Source organism: Ictidomys tridecemlineatus, chromosome 4, assembly GCF_052094955.1.
Source record: "Ictidomys tridecemlineatus isolate mIctTri1 chromosome 4, mIctTri1.hap1, whole genome shotgun sequence".
In the NCBI taxonomy this organism is placed as follows: domain Eukaryota; kingdom Metazoa; phylum Chordata; class Mammalia; order Rodentia; family Sciuridae; genus Ictidomys; species Ictidomys tridecemlineatus.
The window spans coordinates 182,615,998-182,635,575 of record NC_135480.1 but is presented as its reverse complement, the minus strand read 5'-3'; the positions used below and the strand labels follow the sequence as shown (position 1 = coordinate 182,635,575).

At 33.5% G+C, this 19,578-nt stretch overlaps 1 protein-coding gene across 1 annotated transcript in view; it reads right to left on the bottom strand.

Annotated features, from left to right (window-relative positions):
• Positions 1-19,578, bottom strand: part of Smc2 (structural maintenance of chromosomes 2) — a 49,258-nt gene that overhangs the window by 17,129 nt on the left and 12,551 nt on the right. Inside the window, exons 10-19 of the mRNA XM_005340387.5 lie at positions 14,504-14,737; positions 13,534-13,693; positions 12,929-13,046; positions 12,218-12,356; positions 10,683-10,802; positions 8,873-9,077; positions 6,067-6,202; positions 3,784-3,908; positions 1,811-2,004; positions 739-882 (exon numbers count right to left, since the gene is read on the bottom strand). Of these exons, the coding sequence (XP_005340444.2) occupies positions 739-882; positions 1,811-2,004; positions 3,784-3,908; positions 6,067-6,202; positions 8,873-9,077; positions 10,683-10,802; positions 12,218-12,356; positions 12,929-13,046; positions 13,534-13,693; positions 14,504-14,737 (1,575 nt within the window). The remainder of the gene's footprint in view (positions 1-738; positions 883-1,810; positions 2,005-3,783; positions 3,909-6,066; positions 6,203-8,872; positions 9,078-10,682; positions 10,803-12,217; positions 12,357-12,928; positions 13,047-13,533; positions 13,694-14,503; positions 14,738-19,578) is intronic.

The window sequence follows — 19,578 nt, the reverse complement described above, 5'->3', positions numbered from 1 at the left end:
TGTCTTTATAACATTTGAAATCCTCTCAACTCAAAATCTACCCTTCATTATCCTGCTTCTGAGAATGGAACATTTCTCCCTTCCCATCTGCAACCACACTAAGCCTCATCAGTAAATGTTACCATAAGGACAGTGTAGGAAGAAGGGACTCTGTGCTGGTTCCAGCATGCTTTTAACAAAAGCAGTTGCATGTGGCCTTATAGCACAAGGCTTCACAAGTCTCCAGGATGGACACCATCTTGTGGCCAGTGTTCTAGAAATCTGTTTCCAAGTAGGTACCACATATATGCAGCACTTCACTGTGGATAGCTTCTGCTGACATCTCAGAAAACATCACCACCGGTGGGCCACAGCTATGCCTTCTGCAACTAGATCTGGTCCACAGCCCTCTGAGTGGAATGGGGCTCTTTATCAAATATGTTCCTCAGCCCTAGGGGCTATTTCCTCTTTTTGTTGTTTCTTCATTTTTTAAGAATTCTTCTAACACCTTAGGGATCAATTTCCACCATCCCAAACTTCTACTACAGTTAATAATTTTTTTCTTTAAACTCTGCTTGTCCAAACTAGTGTGTATTTTGTATTCTGAGTAGACTGAGACTTGAACAATTATTGATGTTTTTTCAGGGTTCTTTCTGGATCTATAATCGACATTTTTTGCCGTATGCTCAAACCGTGACAAGAGTGAAAAGACAGAAAAACTAATGTGTATCTCAGTTTCTCCAATTTGATAAATCTTACCTTATTTTTAGCTACCTCAGCTGCCATTAATTCAATTTGACCTTCATAGGATTTGATAGCTTCATTTACAGCTTCAAGTTGTTGTTTACAGGATGCATGCTCTCTCTTGAGCTCTTCCAGCTCCAAAGTGATAGCTTCAACTTCCTAAACAAACATAATATATAGGTATTCACACAAGTAATTAACTGTTGACAAATAAATATAGGGCTAAAAATTAACAGTAGTCTCATTGTCAACTAACCTACAGCTTAGTTATCAACGACTCAACTACCAAAAGCACATGTTAAATTGCCTCCCCAGAAAAAGGGGAAAAAAGAAGTATAATTTCATGTTTAAAAGATGAGGAACAAATTATAATTTTTATTTAAATTATAAATCCCTAATTCTTATGAATTTAAATAACTGTATTGATTCCTTTATCTTTTTATTCATATAAGGAAAATAATACAAAATTCTACTTAACAGATGAATTAGTTTTTTTAAAACAAAATTAATCAATGTGCAAAAGAGTCATCTTCTTAATTTTCTCTTTACCATTATAAAGTTTCAATTCACTAGAAAATACTTTGTGCTGCTATTTAATAACAGAATCTTAAGTTAGGTTAAGAAAAATTGAAAGGTAGAGATGGGTGGAAATGATAGGAAAGATTTAGTATTAGGAGACAAAAAGAGAGGTTCAAATTCCAGCTCTGATACTATTCAAAAACTGTGAAGTATCACAAGTCTACAATTCAATGTAAACACAGCACACTTTGTTTTTATTCATGTAATTACTTATGAAACAGAAACATCAACTTGCTGAATTTCTGATATGATACAGCTCCACTGTATCATAAACTCCTGAAAGAAGCAATTACTAAGAGGCTACTTTGTTCTTTACCTAAAATTTGTAAGTTAATGCACCCCAAACTCACATGAGACACTCAATTACAGGGTTTTCTTTGGCTTACAAATTCCTAAATAACACAACTCACTTTTACATTTGGGGATCAATATTAATGAATAATGTCAATCCATGATGTTCTGCTTTATGTTGACTTTAAAAGATTGGTTCCATTTCAAGAAAGCTTACCTGTTGTTTTTCTTTCATTTTCTTACTAGATGCATCTGCCTTTGTTTTTGCACAATTCAGTTTTTTCTGAGCATCTTTTAGTTCTCTCTCTCTTTCAGCTTCTGCATTTTTCATTTTATTCTCCAACACTTCATATTTTTCTTCTGCTTTTTTTTGAATTTCTTTGGTGTTTTTTAAGGTCTCCTCACTTTCCTCTGGATCATAAAGTAGTTAAATTAACAATTATCGACAGACTTATAAATTCAACTTTTAATATAATAAATGGCCTGAAAAATGAGAAGCTAGAGTTTAAAAAAATTAACTATTATAACCATATTCTAAAGATTGTATAGTGAAACAAATACTATAAGAGCCATATTTCAATTATCTAAAGATCTATGAAATTATTTCTAATCAGTAACATCAATTTTACCTACAACTTACCTACTTTTAAGTTTTTGAGTAACTTACCAAAAAGATCACAATTCATATATACATACATATACACGCGTGTATATGTGTACATTTATGTATCTATGCATACATATACATATAATTTACATATACAAACACGTGTGTGTGTGTGTGTAGGGGCTCATACACGAAAAACACACATCCTAACACTAAGCTATGTCCTAGTCCCACAGTTCATATTTTTAATATACCTAATTCCTAAAACCAGAATAGGACAGCCATGGTATTTTTCAGTGATTTTAAATGCCCACTTATACACATTCAAGGAACCTCTCATTAGAGAAACACTGTGAGAACATATCTATGATAAAGTATGAAAAAAATATTAAAAAAATAAAAGAGCAAGATGGGCTTGGTGGCATATGCTTGTAATCCCATGGCTCAAGTGGCTGAGGCAGGAAGATTGTAAGTTCAAAGCCAGCCTCAGTAATTTAGCGAGGCCCTGAGCAACTCAATAAGGCCCTGTCACAAAATAAAAAATAAAAACAGGTTAGAGTTGTGGCTCAGTGGTTAACTGCTCATGGGTTCAATCCCTGGTAACAAAAACAAGATAGAATGGAAATGTTAATGTAACAATTGAAACATATAAGTGTTAGGTCCTAGGTGCAAATGTGACTCTAGAAGCCATGTCGAAACAGTATTTTACACTACTTTTCATTGCAGAATAAAAATACTAATGGAGAAACAGGTATGTGGATATTGTAGGAGGAATGACAAAATAAATTTTCATATACAAATCTAATGTTTGCACTTATTTAGGGGGATGGCCATAACTGAATATAATTAACACTAAAAACTTTTATATGACAAAAATACTATAAACAATGTTAAAAGATAATAAGCCAACAACATCTATAATGCACATAACTTACAAGAAACTGTAATTATGAGGAAAAAAATAACAGAAGAAAATGAAAAGAGTGAAACAGAAAATTCACAGGAGAAACCCAACAATGCAATAAACATACAATAAATATACAAAAATAGATCCCAAAATTAAATACTTATTAAAAAGCTGATGTGCTATCTCTTCCCAATCAGCAGACTAGAGAATTTTAAAAGTCTAGAAATGATCTGAAGAAATGAATACTTTCATATGCCACTGGTGGAAATGAACAGTGCTAAAAATGGACAGAATTCTGGTGACATATAATGAAGATGACCTAAGACCCTGAAGTTCCATATTGGATTTAATCTACAGAAATGCTCCCCCATAAGCCAGGCATGGTGGTACACGCCTCTAATCCCAGAGGCCTGGGAGGCTGAGGCAGAAAGAACTTGAGTTCAAAGCCAGCTTCAGCAATGGTGAGGCACTAAGCAACTCAGTGAGACCCTGTCTCTAAATAAAATACAAAAAAGGGCTGGGGATGTGGCTCAGTGGTCAAATGCCCCTGAGTTCAATCCTCAGTATGAAAAAAAAAAAAAAAAATGCTCCCACATGTGTCTTAAATATAACTGAATCTTCAAAATGTAAAGAATTTTAACATAAACATGTTAAGCTCAAAATATTTTGATATTACCAATTGTTCTTTTAAGGGCATCTAATTCTTCTTGTTGTTTGTGATATGAGCTTTGCTGAAGCTTGGTTTGTAACAAATCTGCCTCTTCTGTTTTCATCTCCCACTGTTGTTTTAGTTGGCGATACCTTAGAAAAAGAAGTTTGTAATAAATGTTTTTCCTAGTGTACGAGACATGCATTCAAAATCGGGTTCTCACCTAAAATAAACTCACATACATTATAAACAATATTAGATACAACTAGTTATCAAGAAAAGTTGATGACTTTCAAGATTTTGGGGCATCTACTCAAGTCTGATCTGGTCACTAAACTAGTTATAAAAATAGCCTTAATAATAATAAAAAATAACTTCTGAATAAATGTTTTCTCACAAATAATCTCTCCTACTGATTCATACCTAAAACTACCCACAAAATACTTACCACAAAAATAAGACAATTCCTAAAACTACATAAAGTTTCAAAAATAAAGTCACCTATTATCCCCATTTTTAAACAGTAATAATATTAATATTCCCCTTTTTGTAATGAGACAGTTTATGAAAACATGGAATACACCTTAGTCATCTGTAATGGACTTCCTTGTGCAAATCCTGTAATACTACCTTGGTTCTGATAGCTTTGGAAGATATTTGGCTATTTCAGTTGTAGTGAAATTTTAAGTTAATAAGTCACAAGATTACCGTGTCACTAGAAATTGATGAAGTTTGAGGGAAAAGGAAACAACTCATAAAATATTAACACTATCTTGAATATGTGATTGAAACTCTTGCTCACCAATAATTAAAGTAACTTCAAGACATGTAAAAAATGTGAGATGGACATTTGAAGAAAAATGTACACTGATTTCCTAACACAATATGAAAGAATAGCTTTAGCTGATGCTTATAGTCTTATATTTTTCTAAATCTATTTTCTTTCTTTCAGTGCCACTTTTGTCACAGAACAAATGATCTAATAAAACTAACTGAACAAAATTAACAGATCCAAGCCAAATGTAACTGAACTCATTGCCTTGAGAAAGATTCTGCATGGCACAGAAAAATTTTGTTGCATCATTCACACAGAAAAAGTTCATTTACTCTCTTGTTAATTTTTGTTACTAAATGTAAAATGAAGAAGGCTTTACATGTTTGTGACATCTGAAAGAGGCCATTTTAATACTATCTGTATTTTGAAGTGGCCAATTTGAATATGAAAATTTCTTTCATAATACAATATCTCAAGAGTCTTGGTATCATTTTAAGTGTTGATAACTTCAAAAATTAAATGCTATCAATGTACCCTTCCCCCAAATTGAACATATATTTAGATTTTTACATTTATTTAATACTGTGAATTCTGAATATTTTCATCACTTCCTATTTGTCTTCAGAGAGACTTAAAAAAATTACAATTAAACATTCAAACAATGCATTTTCTACATTTACAGTACTTCTGATGAAACTATAAAGTAAGTGGAGACGCTCCTGGATAACCACAGGACCTGTTCACAATTATCCTTCAGGTGTTTTACTCAATAGTCATGTTCATAGTGAGCTTTTCATGACCATCCAATCAAAATATCAGCACCTCTTTCCTTCTTAGATCTAACATATTTTACCAATTTATCTTATTTCCTCAACTATATGAAAACTAGATAAAGAGATTTATCAGATTTACTGCAATGAAGAGTACATGGTACATATAGAAGGCATTCAACAAATATGTAATTGAGTGAAAATGTTAAGTGACAAAAAAAGATTACAAAGTGAAAATATGCATACACCTAAATTATAACTGAAAAGAAGTACTGCTAAGTATACATGCATACCTTTATCTACACTCACACGGAAGAAACACTGTAAGGGAACGTTAAAATCTTAGAGCTGACTCCTTGACATGAACTTTACTTCCTCCTCCAGCAACCTAGTGATCTTGGGACTGCCAGAATACTGCTAAACTTAGTGCAGACACCTGATTCATGCTCCACTGTTTCGAGTAAGATAAAATCAAGAACTCAAGTATCCTATGATATCTGACTCCAGAATACCTAAGGGTTTCCTCAACAACCCCAAGAGTATACCAACAGCATACATCAGTAGGGAGAGCAGAGTATTTCACCTTTATTTCCTCCTTTTGCTTAATTAAAATTTGCAAAACATTCCTTTTGACTTTCAATTTATTCAAATATTTTAAACAAAACCAAAGTTATAAATTTGTTTAAACAGAAGTAAATTTTGTATCATTTTCTGCCACACAAATCTTTGAGATACATATATGGCTTAATAAAACATAAGTCTTACTTTTCAGCAGTGTTTTTAAGACCCGCCAATTCTTCCTCTAGAGCCTGTAGCTCACTCTCCTTGATTCTCAGCTCATCTTGAACATCTTTGAGTTCTTGAAACTTGGTTAAAATAGAAGCTGCCTGGGATCGAGCACCTGATAGAGGCAAAATGAAATAGTTTATTAAACAATAAAGTATTTCCTAAGAGAATTATAATGGAAAGAATTCAACAGGAAATCCTTCGTGAACTTACAAAAATACAGATTTCATTCCATCACCAAAACTAACACATACAACCGATAAGAAACAGTTCTAAGTAGATGTGGTATACTATTTATTCTAAATAACCACTGCCTGTCCTCCCAAGGCCCACTTTCTACCTCACTGATATTGGAGTTGGTAATGTGACTTGTTCTGGCCAATATAATGGGAAATTTGCCTCTTCTAAAAATAAGTTTTGAAAAGCAACACATAATTAACCACTTGCTTTCCCTCTGCCATGAGAAAAGCATGTTCAAGATAGGGACTACTTCTCTTTTAGTATGAATCACAGAATGAAAACCACACATAGCACAGGGTAAATGTAATATGATTATGGAATAAACTATTGTAAGGTATTAAGATTTGGGGGTTATTTGTTGCCACATCATAATATGGTCTAAGCTCTGATACAGCACAGCAAAAGAGTACACTGAATTTACGTTAGTGTACAAGCGCCCATAATCATCAGTCTTGAATCATTCCACTGATAAGAAAACTGTTGGTTTCATGGAAGAATGCTTAGGCCAACTATTAATGCTATTACCTTAATAAGATATGGGATTACATACTTGCCATCTATTAAGTAGGAACTTTTAAGAACATCTAAATAAATGAGATCTAAAAAGTTTCTCCTGTTTTAGATATTTAATAAACATACTAAGTTTATCTTCCATTTACAGAGACAAGTCATTTCAATATGCACTGGATGTAGAAATACCCAGTGCCACAAGGAATCAGACACATAGTCAGAAGTAGCTCGGCAAGGTGAACTTTACTTCTGCAAAAAAGTATACTACCGGGCTGGCGATGTGGCTCAGGCGGTAGCGTGCTTGCCTGGCATGCAAGGGGCGCTGGTTCAATCCTCAGCACCACATAAAAATAAAAAATAAAGATCTTGTGTTCACTGAAAACTAAAAAATAAATATTAAAAAAAAATTCTCTTTAAAAAAAAGTATACTACCAAACTAAGTCTGGCAAATATAAAATTATATAATATAAAGGGAGGGCAAATGGTAGGGCTACACAGGCTGGGGAGCTCGGAATGGCTAACTGGGTTATTTAAGGAATTTTATTATACCTTTATTTGTTCCCACTTCCCTTGGTTCATTGTGGCAGGAAAGTCTTCTTGAGGTGAATGCATTCTGACATGTACACAGCTCTCACTTCTTTACCTAAGTTACTATTTCTCAACAGAGAGATTTCTATCTCTGTTGGTTACACTGACCCCTTCCTCTATTTCCTGTTTCTCAAGGTGCTGTTCAGGTACATGGACTTTGGATCTGCCACATCCATATGCTATGGTGCTATTGTATAACTTTCCATCCTACTCTATTTCCATTCTGGCTGCCATTCTTACATCCCAATTTTACATTTAAGGCTAAATGCTACATTCTGGAAATAGACCACCAGCCTTTTTATTTCTCACAGTGAGGAATCTGATACTTGAACATGGAATTCATTTAATTGGCCTACTAAGATAATAACTCACTGATATTTCAAGAGGCATTATATTGCCTACTGGGTTAAAAGTAAAAAACACAAACTGTGAAATCAAACTTCCTGAATTAGAAAACCAAGTTTTGCTATTTATTAGCAATTTATTTAATCACTTTGTCTTAATGTTTTCAATTGCATTTTGAAGATGATAGTAATATGCCCACCTTATAGCTGTTATTAGAGATTAAATGAATTATTTAAAGCCCAAATAATAGGGTTTTATAAAGTGATAAAAATGTTCAATATATGCATAGTCCAATTACCCATTTACAGTTTGTGGTTTCTGAGCCCTTGAAATGTGACTAGTGCAAGTGAGGAAATTATTTTAAGTTAATTTAATTAACATAGAATCACATATGGCTTGTTGCTACTGTACTGGAAAACAATATGAACACTATCTAATACAGAGTAAGTATTATTCCCTGTTTCTTATATTATCACTTGATACAGATATAGAAAATTGATACGACAAATATTAGAACAAGAAGATATTCACTAAGAATTGCCTTAGGCATTAAGGAACTATGTTAAAGGTTTTTACTTTTAACAGGAACAGTGGCATCATTGATGTGAGTTAACAAGTTTCCTAAAGAAAGTGGTTAGGCTAAAAAATTAATTAAAGGACTTCATTTTCCTTGAGTGCAGATGGGCAAAAGATAAGAAACAAGCAAGCAAGAACATCTTAATATCAATATTCCAGTGACTGAAATACCCTGATAAGACAAAAAGCAAGAATAAATAGGAATAGATTTGACACAAATAAGTTATAAAGTTGATTAATACCCAAAAGCTCCTGAGGAGTATGACACTGTATAATTTCCCAATATCACATGGTCAGTATTTAAAGGTTAAATTTGATCCTTGGATTTATATTAATTAAGACTTTGGAAATAAGTATATATTTGATCTTAAGTGTTGAACCTAGATGCTAGAATTGGTTATAATCAAAGACTGGGAATAATCTCAATTCTACTATTCCCTATTTTAAAAATGAAGGGTGGGGGGCAGCCAGAAAGCCCCATCCTATTTACTATACATAACTATAAAAACAAAGATACAAAACTTACCTCCACTCAATGTTCCATGAGGATCAAATACATCACCTCCTAGAGTTACAGTTCTAGTCATTATCCTTTTATCAAAGGCCACTTTTTTGGCATTATCCATACTGTCACAAACTAATGTTGTTCCAAAGACAAATTCCATTGCTTTCTGAAGTTCTGGTTTGTAGTCAACCAGGGAAAGAGCCACATGAACATTATCAGGACCAACCTATGAGCCAAAGAATAGATATGCCTTATAGACCCTACTATTTTTCCTTTCAAATATTGTTCTAGAAGATAGTAAGAAATACTATATAGAGATTTAAGTAATACAAGTTTAGTAAAGTAACTATAGGGCTTGGGGTATAGCTCAGTAGTAGAATGCTTGCCTAGCATATGGTTCTGGTTCAATCTCTAGTACTGTCAAAAAAAAGGAAAAAAAAAAAAGTTTAAACACTGAAAGATCTATTACTATATAAAAATCTTTAGCTAAACTACCAAACATTAGGAGAATTTCTATCAAGAAGGAACCAATACCAAATTCCTAAATCTAAAATGCACTAAGTAAACACAAGTTTCTTAACTCTTAGATCAATACAATATATAATGTTTTCCATCATTAGTAATCTGGTTGGTACACAGTAAATATTTTTTCATTCAAATTAAACATATTAAAGTAGCTAATGACCACTTATAGAAATAAAAACATATTTAATAAATGAGAGTAAAAAAGAAGGATTTGTCAGTCTTCTATTTTGATCCAACTGCCTTTATACAATCTTTGTTAAGAATGTCAACCTCTGCTCATCTTTTCAAAAAAAAAAGCTTAAATCCCTTACTAACAGCTGCAGAAATGACAACAAAGACAGCTCTAGTTAATATTGTGTTCACTTATTTGCTTTTATGTAGTAGCTACCATTCAACAGGTCTGGCTATATAGGATCTCAGAAGTGTTTTTGCTGTTACATGAAAACTCAATTAACTTTTAACATAAGAACTTGACCTACGGCTAAACTTACTTCCTAATCCCATGTTGATTTGTTTTTAAATAAAGAAAGTACAAACCAAAAAACATTATCTTTCAATTACTCTGCATTCACCTTTACTCTTCTGAGAGTACACTTTTCAATATAGCAACATTTTCAAATAATTTTCATTGAAAACTTCTTGATTTCAATAAGGACAGTAGATATCCACTTAATATCTTAATTACAAATGTTATTTATAGGTTTTATAGAACTGTCTTTTAAACTCATGCACTTCAAATGCCTGTTCAATAACAAACTATAATTTTGCTGCTAAATGTTATTGATTAGCTTCATAATTAAGTATTATATATCATAACAACTTTTTAAATATTTCCTTATACATATCTGTTTTCTTATTAACTGTCATCACACTTCAGATCTACTTTCAGCAGTTGAATGGGCTGAATAGCAATTTAGAATTATGGATGCCTTCCATAATGGTTACTATCATGAGCAGATCACATCTTGGAGAATTTCAGAATTTTCTGAAAGTTCAATTCTACCCATTCAGAAACTAGAAATGCAATTTTCACTATCACCTAATAGTCATGTGACTTGACTTAATACTAATTTTTAAAGTATCAAAGGGAGTTCCAGCCTTCATTTCTTCTAGTGTCTTCATTACTTTTCTTGACATCTAATTGCACATGAGTCAATAATAAGTCTTCTCTATCTTAATTTTTTAAAATGGTAACAAAACTAAAATGTTGTGGTTCTGTATGACTATATCCTCCCAAATTGATGCATACGTTAAAAAAAGATTAAATATATATATATATATATATATGACATAAAAGAAGACTTACAAGATTCTGAGCAACCCTCAGAGTTTCTGGAGCAATACATCTGGCCGTAATTTTATTGAGTGGAATTATAGTGTAACATCGCTTCAATTCTCCCTTTTCTAGTAGCTTTTTACCAGTAACCTAAAACAAGAATTTGAAATTTAAAAAAAAATTAATGAAAAAAAAAACTCATTAAAATAGAGAATACAAGTTTAGGAATCCATAGTGAAGTAACAGTTTATTATATTTGGTAATAATTATTAGTCAAGTTCTACAACAGGTTGCAGAACTATCTTTCACACTAATCAGAGAAGCTATAAGTCCTTTCACACAATTTCTGTTCCAGTTCTTCTCTGGATCCCTAACAGAAAAGTTGAGAAAAATTAACATATTAAATCTTCTATCTCAAATGAAAAGATTAAGAATATATAAAATGAATTATTACTCAGCCTTAAAAAAGGAAATGTTGCAATTTGCAAGAACATGAAGAACCTAGAAGAATTTAAGCTAAATGCTACAAGCCAGACATGGGAAAATACTGTGTAATTTCTAGATGTGCAAAATCTTAAAATAAAAATAAAACAAAAAAGAAATGTAACTAATTAGAGTAGAATAGAAGGCTACTAGGGATGGGGAGGGGAGGAAATGAAAAGAAGTAGCTTGTAGGCCAAAGGGTATATATTTGCAGTTATACAGGATAAGTAAGTGTAGAGATTTAGAAATATAATATACAGCATGAGGACTATAGTTAATATTATATTGATTGTAAAAAACTGGGCAAGAGAATTGATTTTAGGTGCTCCTACCACCATAGGAAAAACAAAAAGGCAATCATGCAAGGTGATAGATATATATGTTTGATTATAGTAGCACTATGCGTATGTATCAAAATGTTACACATGTTACAAATACATCAAAAAACATAAAATGTAAAAAACACAATGAATTATATTTGATAATAATTATTATAAAACACTGACATAAATAAGAACATTCTAAAGAGAAAAAAAGAGAAGTGAAAAATGCAGGTAAATCCAATGTAACCATGATATGGGGGTGGGTGGATGACATTAAAAAAGGTTATTCCTAGATCATTTAAAAAATTTAAATCAACACAAATTTGCACAGGGGAAAAAAAATTAAAAACTATGATTGGCAATGTGCATTCTGAGTTCCTGAGTAAACATGAAACTTTATCAAGAAGTCACTGACTTAGCCAGGTATGGGGGCACATGCATGTAATCCTAGTTATTCAGGAGGCTGAAATAAGAGGATTGCAAATTTGAGGCCAGCCTGGGCAATTTAGGGAGACCTGTTTCAAAATAAAAACTAAAAAGGGGTGGGAATGTAGCTCAATGGTAGAACACTTGCCTACCATGTACAAGTCTCCAATACTTAAAAAAAAAAAAAGGTCATTAATTTCATCATATAGATATAACTGACCTGAGAAAATTTTAAAACATCAAAAAAAAAAAAATGTCCAACTATTGTAGCAGTATGTGATTCTTCAAGCAAAACACCTATTTCAAATTTTACTTTAATTAAAATTAATTTACCTCTGTATCCACTACAACATTGTAGAGTCGTTCTCCAGCTACCAGTTCTAAAGCTGTGGTTGCAGAACTATCTTTAACACTAATCAGAGAAGCTACAAGTCCTTTCACACAATTTCTGTTCCAGTTCTTCTCTGGATCCCTAACAGAAAAGTTGAGAAAAATTAATCTTAAGGCAACAAAATAGAAAAATTTAAACTTTCCTAGTTAAAAGCTCTTTTGGGCAGCATATTAAACTAAAATGAAAACAAATTACATTTTTACTAAAACAAAAAAATTTAAATGTCCCAGGTGATAGTCAGCCACTGTTTTTAAATCAAAAAATCTATTTCAACTAGTTTTCAATGTAACTAAGAATTCTGCTGTTCTAAACTCTGTAATATATGATTACTCATTATTTATAAGACATAAATGTATATATTTAACAGTAATGACAGAAAGACATTGAACTTATATTACATTCCCTTCATTTGAGTTTTAATTCAAGATTAGTGAAATGAGTAACCATTAAATTGCCCAAGAATTCCCCCCCTACAGATGTGTGAAACATTTTAATAAATGTTTAAAGATACAATACCAAAAAAGAAAATGCAATTTATAAGAATTTTCATACAAAAATCCTGGTATTAACAAAAGTTTTAGGTGGTCTTTCAGCTTAAATAAAAACATATCTTTGTTATTACTGTACTAAAATGCAAGGTCTAAATCTCTTACTTGTATGCAAATCGAAGATTGGGAAATCTGGCCAAGAGAGCGTCATATGTTTCTTTCAATCTACTGATATCACGAGACAGTTGCCTGCGCTTTTCCAAAAGCCTTTCCTCCTTATTTTCTGAGTAAATCATAAGTACATTAATACAAAGTTTTAGAAACTCTTCAATGTTAAGGAAAATATAAGCAACCTCTATTTCCAAAGCTTTCTAAAAAGCGAAATATAAATTTTGGATAAATATTAAATAAAGAAGCATTCTTAACATTCAAATTTCTATCAAATGTCAAGTAGACATTATTTCCAACAATAAATAATGCAATTTTCATTTCAAGAAACAACACATGAATTGAATGCTTACTAATATAAAAATACACAAATGACATTTCTGAGTTTTAAGTGACTGAAGCAAAAAATTCTCCATACTGAGTTCTTGAAAATTCAAAGAGATCTTTAATACTTGATTTTTTGTGATTGTATTTATAAATACTTATACTAATACCTGTTAATACGGTAAAAAATGTTTTTTACTTGCTTATTTCCTTTAAATCAGTTTCTATTAATATTCACTACCTCCTAATGATTTGATTATCATGTCTTTAAAACAAACCTTCATAATTTAGCTTCTTCATTTCAGTTTCAAGTTTTTCTTTAAGTCTTTTTACAGCTTCTAAAGCTTCTTGGTCCTTCCTGTAGCCACTATCCATCTTCTTAACTTCTGCTTGTTTATTCTTTAATTCTTGTTGGGCATGTTTCAACTTCATTTGGGCCTGTCATAGAAAAATGTAACAGACTACATGAGGTACACAGTGAACTAGCAATCAAATGGCCACGGAGTTCAACTAGTTCAATCAAGAGACATTAGCACTGAAAATGTAACTCTTTGGGGTCATGAAATAGTATTTCAAAAGATCAGTCACTTCCCAGTATTTTCTCCTCAATTACTTGGAGATAGTATCATTAATATAAGTTATTAAATAATTTCTAATTAAATTCCACATTTTTAATATTTATAAAATATGACAAGAGTGTTAATAAAGTTGACAAATACTATTAGTAACTGGTTAAATTAAAAACATATCAGAAAGCTAGAAATCTTAACGCTAGTTTCCTTCCTTTCCACTTAGGTGTTCATATTTGTATTTGTGTATCTCTGTATTGTCTAGTAACAGCAAAGGAGCTGCATTGAGCAATGAAAAATAATATTTTATGAACTAGAAATGGTAAAGCAGCAGAGAGAACAGTTTTATTTACCTTTTAAAGCTTAAGACTTAAACTTTATGTCAATAAAACAAATAAATTACAGCCAAAAAAAATGAGAAATGACTAACCTTCAATATTCCAAACAAGGCTATAAAATGAACAGTTATTTACTGCACTTACAAATTCAATTATGGCAATTCATGTCTTATAGTAGGTTGAAAATCTGAAATCATCAATATTTAACAATCAACAAATTTAAATTTTGTTGTAATAGGTATACAAAGTGATTGAATAGTGTAAATAAATTTCCTGACATTGAACTGAGTATTTTCAACATTTTTTAACATAACTACAAAGTGCTTAATGTCTTTAGTTACCTGTTTGGCCTCTGTCTGAGCTTTACTTATATCATTTTTACAGGCCATCATTTGACCAGCAAGAGTTGCTTCTGCTCCATCTTCATTACTGGACAAGCCAGCAGACACAGCATTGAAGTGTTGCTGTGCAGCAGCCAAAGCTTCAGCATCTTTTTTACTTGCTTCTTGAAGGTCATGCAGCCCATCTGTTATCTTCTTAACTTCTTTTTCCTTTGCTGCTAAAGTTTTAGAGTCCTTCAGGGAAAATTTCAAATTGAAAAATATCGTTATTTTAAGAATATATATTTATACACAAATATTCTTACTTCATTAAATTTTGTAACAAATTTAATAACAAGGAAAATCATCATTATAACTTTAAGTACTGAATTCCCATTCTGAACTTTGCTGTTTGGGGGATGTATCTCTTCCACTCCCTGAAATATTTTCATCCCATATGTAATAGTAAAATCTAGGCAACAATGGGCTAAAAAATGATTGCACATTTAAATAATCTACTTGAAACTAAACATAGTTCTTAAAGTTTTAGAGTTGAAATAATAGCCATCCTACACTAAGGTTAAAAGCAGAGATTTTAGAAGTAAGAATGTATACATTAACATACTTTATAAAGTATTAAGGGAACACACAATTTAATTATTAAATAGTTGTGGGGAAAGAACTACTAAAACCTCTCTTAAGTGATACTAAACAGACATCTGACATGATGTAAGACAGCAATAACACTGAAAAGTCTAGCTGTCTTGTTTACTAAAAATGACCAGGAATTTGGGGCTACTTGAATAGTTCATGGTTCAAAAAATATTTATTAGGTGTTTACTATATACTGAGTATTGTTCAAAGATATTTAAAACACAAACTAAGACCCTATCCTCAGGGAGCATATATTCTAAGGTGGAAGGCATGGCAAAAAATAAAGCAAAGTCAAGGGAAAGAAACTGAGGGCAACTATTAATTTAAGAAAAAGGGAATCTGCTGACATTTAAATAGAAACTAAATGAAGAAAAGTGATCATGTAAACAGCTGTGAACACTGTACCTGTAAGCCCTGAGAACATGTTTGGGCATTTGAAGAACTGCAGTTGCAGCAGAGAAAAAGAATGTTAAGAGGGAGCCAAAAGTCATAGCATGAAGAGTATATAATAGCATGAAACACATAATACAGGCTTTATATTTAATTATACACATGACTTTGACGGAGGTGCTAAAAAGTGCTTGTGTTTTGCACATACTTTAGAGTCAACAGAATTTGCTGATGAACTCGTTAAGGAGCTTCAGAGAAAAAAGGAAATTCAGAGGGACCCTAGGATTTCTGGCCTAAGTGATTAGGTGATTATGGTGCTATTTATTGACATATGGAAAGTACAGTAATTCACATTTACATTGGTGTGGAAATTTTATATTTATATATTTATATATATAACATATCCATTGTGGATATGTTAAATTGTATACTTTTTGTTACTCATCTGAAAAAAAAAAGTTAAGTTGCTAGTTGAACAAATGAATCTGCAGTTTATAGAACAATTCTCCAGGTGACCATGGACTGATCCAGTTCAGTTCCCTTTCTCAGATGTAGCTCTCAAAAATAACCATAGAATGTGTTAGAACAACATCATCCTAAAATAGGGAGGAAAGGGCCTAAATAGCCTATGCTCTATTTTAGTCTCCAACCCTCCAGCCTAGAAATGAAATATCTTTAATGCTTTAACCCAGCAACTCATGTCACCTTGTGGTGATATGATATAAATTTCACCATGACATAAATCTCAAGGCAAGCTACTTTCCGGGGTCCCTTAGATCTAGGTTGAGTGGGGCACGCACATGAGATTCCCATCTGCCCTTGGCAGCTTTCCCACCATGAATCCCAGGATTCTACTGTCAATTACTACCCATCTGTAAATAATAAATTTGCTTTATGTAACTTGTATGAATATCTATTATGAATTATATAATATCTACTATAAATTATTATGAATATCTACTAAGTATATGACTATTTATTGAACACTGAGAAGTTGGTAATCAGGTACACAATAAACCTGTTTCATAAAAATTGGCACAATTCAGTAGGGTCCAGTCTATATTACTGCCAAAGTTAGAGTGGCCATACCACTCCCAACCCCTCAAAACCCAGCTCACAGCAGAGATGTAAGCCAGCTGGCAGAGTACAGGGAAATTTAAGAGCTGGACATACACCTGGATGTTTTATGGGAAAGGAGGCACAGTAAGCGGGACACAGGTCACTTCTTATAGATGGGAATAAGCTGGCTGCATGGATTAAAGTAGAGGGAAATACAGAAATGAGGCAGTTCAGTACATGATCCCCTGATTTGGGGGTATTTATGAATTGTTCATGCCAAGTGACAGAGACCCCAGGAAATGGTAATCGGATGAACCCTGAGGAAGGTGAGAGGGAGTAAATAAACAAACAAACAAACAAAAAAATGCAGGCCTTCACAGAAATAGATAGTATATTGGGGACAGATATGCAGAAAGGCTGGGAACCCCTATACATTCTGACTAAAGTGTTGATTTGATAAAGGTACACTATAGATCTAAACCACTAAACAGTACAGTTTACAGTGGAAGCAAGATCTCTCTCCAGAGGCTTACTGGAGGACAACGGCCTTATACTCCCGTCAAGAAGATAAGGGAATTCCAACTTTTCAGGGTTTCTTGTATACTGGAAACTTATGACAGTATTTCCAGATCTCCTTAGGGGAAAAATTAAATTGATTATATCAGGAGATTTGGGGATGAATCTAGTGAGCCAAGGTGCTTATTGGTTGTGGGTGGGGGCCCTTGGTTGTGGATCATTTTGGGTGCCAGTGACCAAATTCCCATTGCTGAATACATTATTCACCTTGACATTTTGGCTGTTTGTGGCCCAAAACATCACCTATGAGGACATGTTCCCTCATAGCCAAGAACTCAAGTCATAATAATGGGGCATAATCACTTCTGAAGCTAGCAAAGACCCAATAGCTATTTAGCAAAAGTGCCACCACACGCTAAGTAGAAAACAGGGCATAACTTTGTTAATTCAAAATCTGCTACAGACAAAAATACTACAAACTACTCTATTACAAAGCACCAGCTAGTGTCACTGGTCAAAAAGGGATTCAAGGTATGGAGACTAAGTCAGATAAGTATCCCAAATATAATTCAACAAGAATTTTTCACCCTGATGGCACATATAGGAAGAAAGCCTAATGGCTGATATGCCACTTAGGCATAGCACAACTATGATTAGGTGATTATGGTGCCATTTATTGTGATTAGGTGATTATGGTGCGTCACATGAGTATTCTTTTGACCACTTCAGTGAAACTGCCAATATTGAGCAGGACGCTTGGAAGCAAACCTTGTAAGTAGTTCAACATGCCCAAGTGCTGCTTTTAAAACCTTTAGCTGGCCAGCCAGATGGAATTACAAGTTACCTTTAGTCTCCATGTATGCAGACTGGGGTCTATGGCAAGAGAAAATTACCACAGGGATTTGCTAGCCTACTGGATTTTGAGACATATAGTTTGCATGATGCAAATATATATCCCTTTTTGATGGTAACTTGCTTGCTAACATGCACTCGTGAAGATTAAACACCTTAAATAAATACCTTAAAGCTGAATCACCGCATCTGACTGTGAGACCTGAACTGCATGTTCTTACTTGGTTTCTTACAAACCCCATCAATAAATTTGGCAGGCTCAAGGTCAATTTTCAAATGAAAATGGTATATTCAAGATCAGGCCAAGCAATCTTCATGAACTAGCTTATGGTTAAGCTTACCAGAAGAGACCAAGTGACCTATAGGGGAATGTTTTGGCTCCTCCTCTGGCTATCTGGGGACTAAGTTTGAAGATAAACCTACTAAGAGAATGACATGGTTTACTGAAGGATCTGTGAAACAAAGCCCAAAGGATCTACAGGATGATGACCACCATTAGGCCAACAGATGGTCATCTTCTGATTAAGACTGAAGTCTGGATATTCTGCCAATGAGCCAAACTATAAGCAGTAGTAACATCCAAACCATCCTGCTATATTTTCACCAACTCATGGGCTACTGCTATTAGCCTAGCCATCTGGTCAGGAGAATGGCAACTGAACTATTAAAGGATCCCCTATACAGGGACAAGGACTACATCAATAGCTTGCTGCTTGAAGAGACATGTATCATATTCACATGGACAGTGAAGGCTACCATAGCCATTCATCTTTGAAAAGAACTTACATTATGTTTTTGAATACTCCTTCCAATGTCAAATCTGACCAAGGAACATACCTGAATACACAAGCAAGATGACAACAGGCACTCTCTCGCAGAATATTAATGGACTTTCCAGGTACTCTGTCATTCACAAGTAATGAAACAACCGACTAATCGAACAGATGACTTTTGCAACAACTGATAGACATCTGGATGTCCTGCTAGTTAGTATGACCTTCTGACTAAGACAGTATGAACACAAGCACTCCAGCACTAGAGAAACACAACACTGCAGTGCATGTTGAGAAATACTGAGCTTAATAGGAGTAGAGCAAGACCAGGCAACAACTGATTTGGATAAACCTATGAAATCCCAATCTGTTTTACCAACCATTCTCTTGCACCTATGAAATCTCAATATTAGTGTTGCTAACCAGTTCCCTCCCTTTTCACTTAGGAGTAAATGTCCCAGGCATCATGTGTGGTTTATGGGATTAGGCTGCCATATTACCTCAGAAAGGGGCTCCTAACTAAATTGGCAATGCTTCCTCAGGGGTGCCTCCTCTCCACAGGATCCCATAGGTATAAGGGATAGGACCAAGTACATCTGATCCTTTCAGCTGAATAGAGCAATGTGATCAGACACATCAAGTTTGTATAGTATGTGATCTCCCCTAATGGACTGGTGACCACCATTAGGCTAACAGATAACCATCTTCTGATTAAGACTGAAGTCTGGATAAAGCCACATGGGCAATGGTGCTCATAGAGGATAGGGGCACATAACTATACCAACTCAGCTTAACCCGATAGGCAGAAAACACTCAAGATCGTGGAGAGTAATGGGGGTGGAGAGGCAGTTA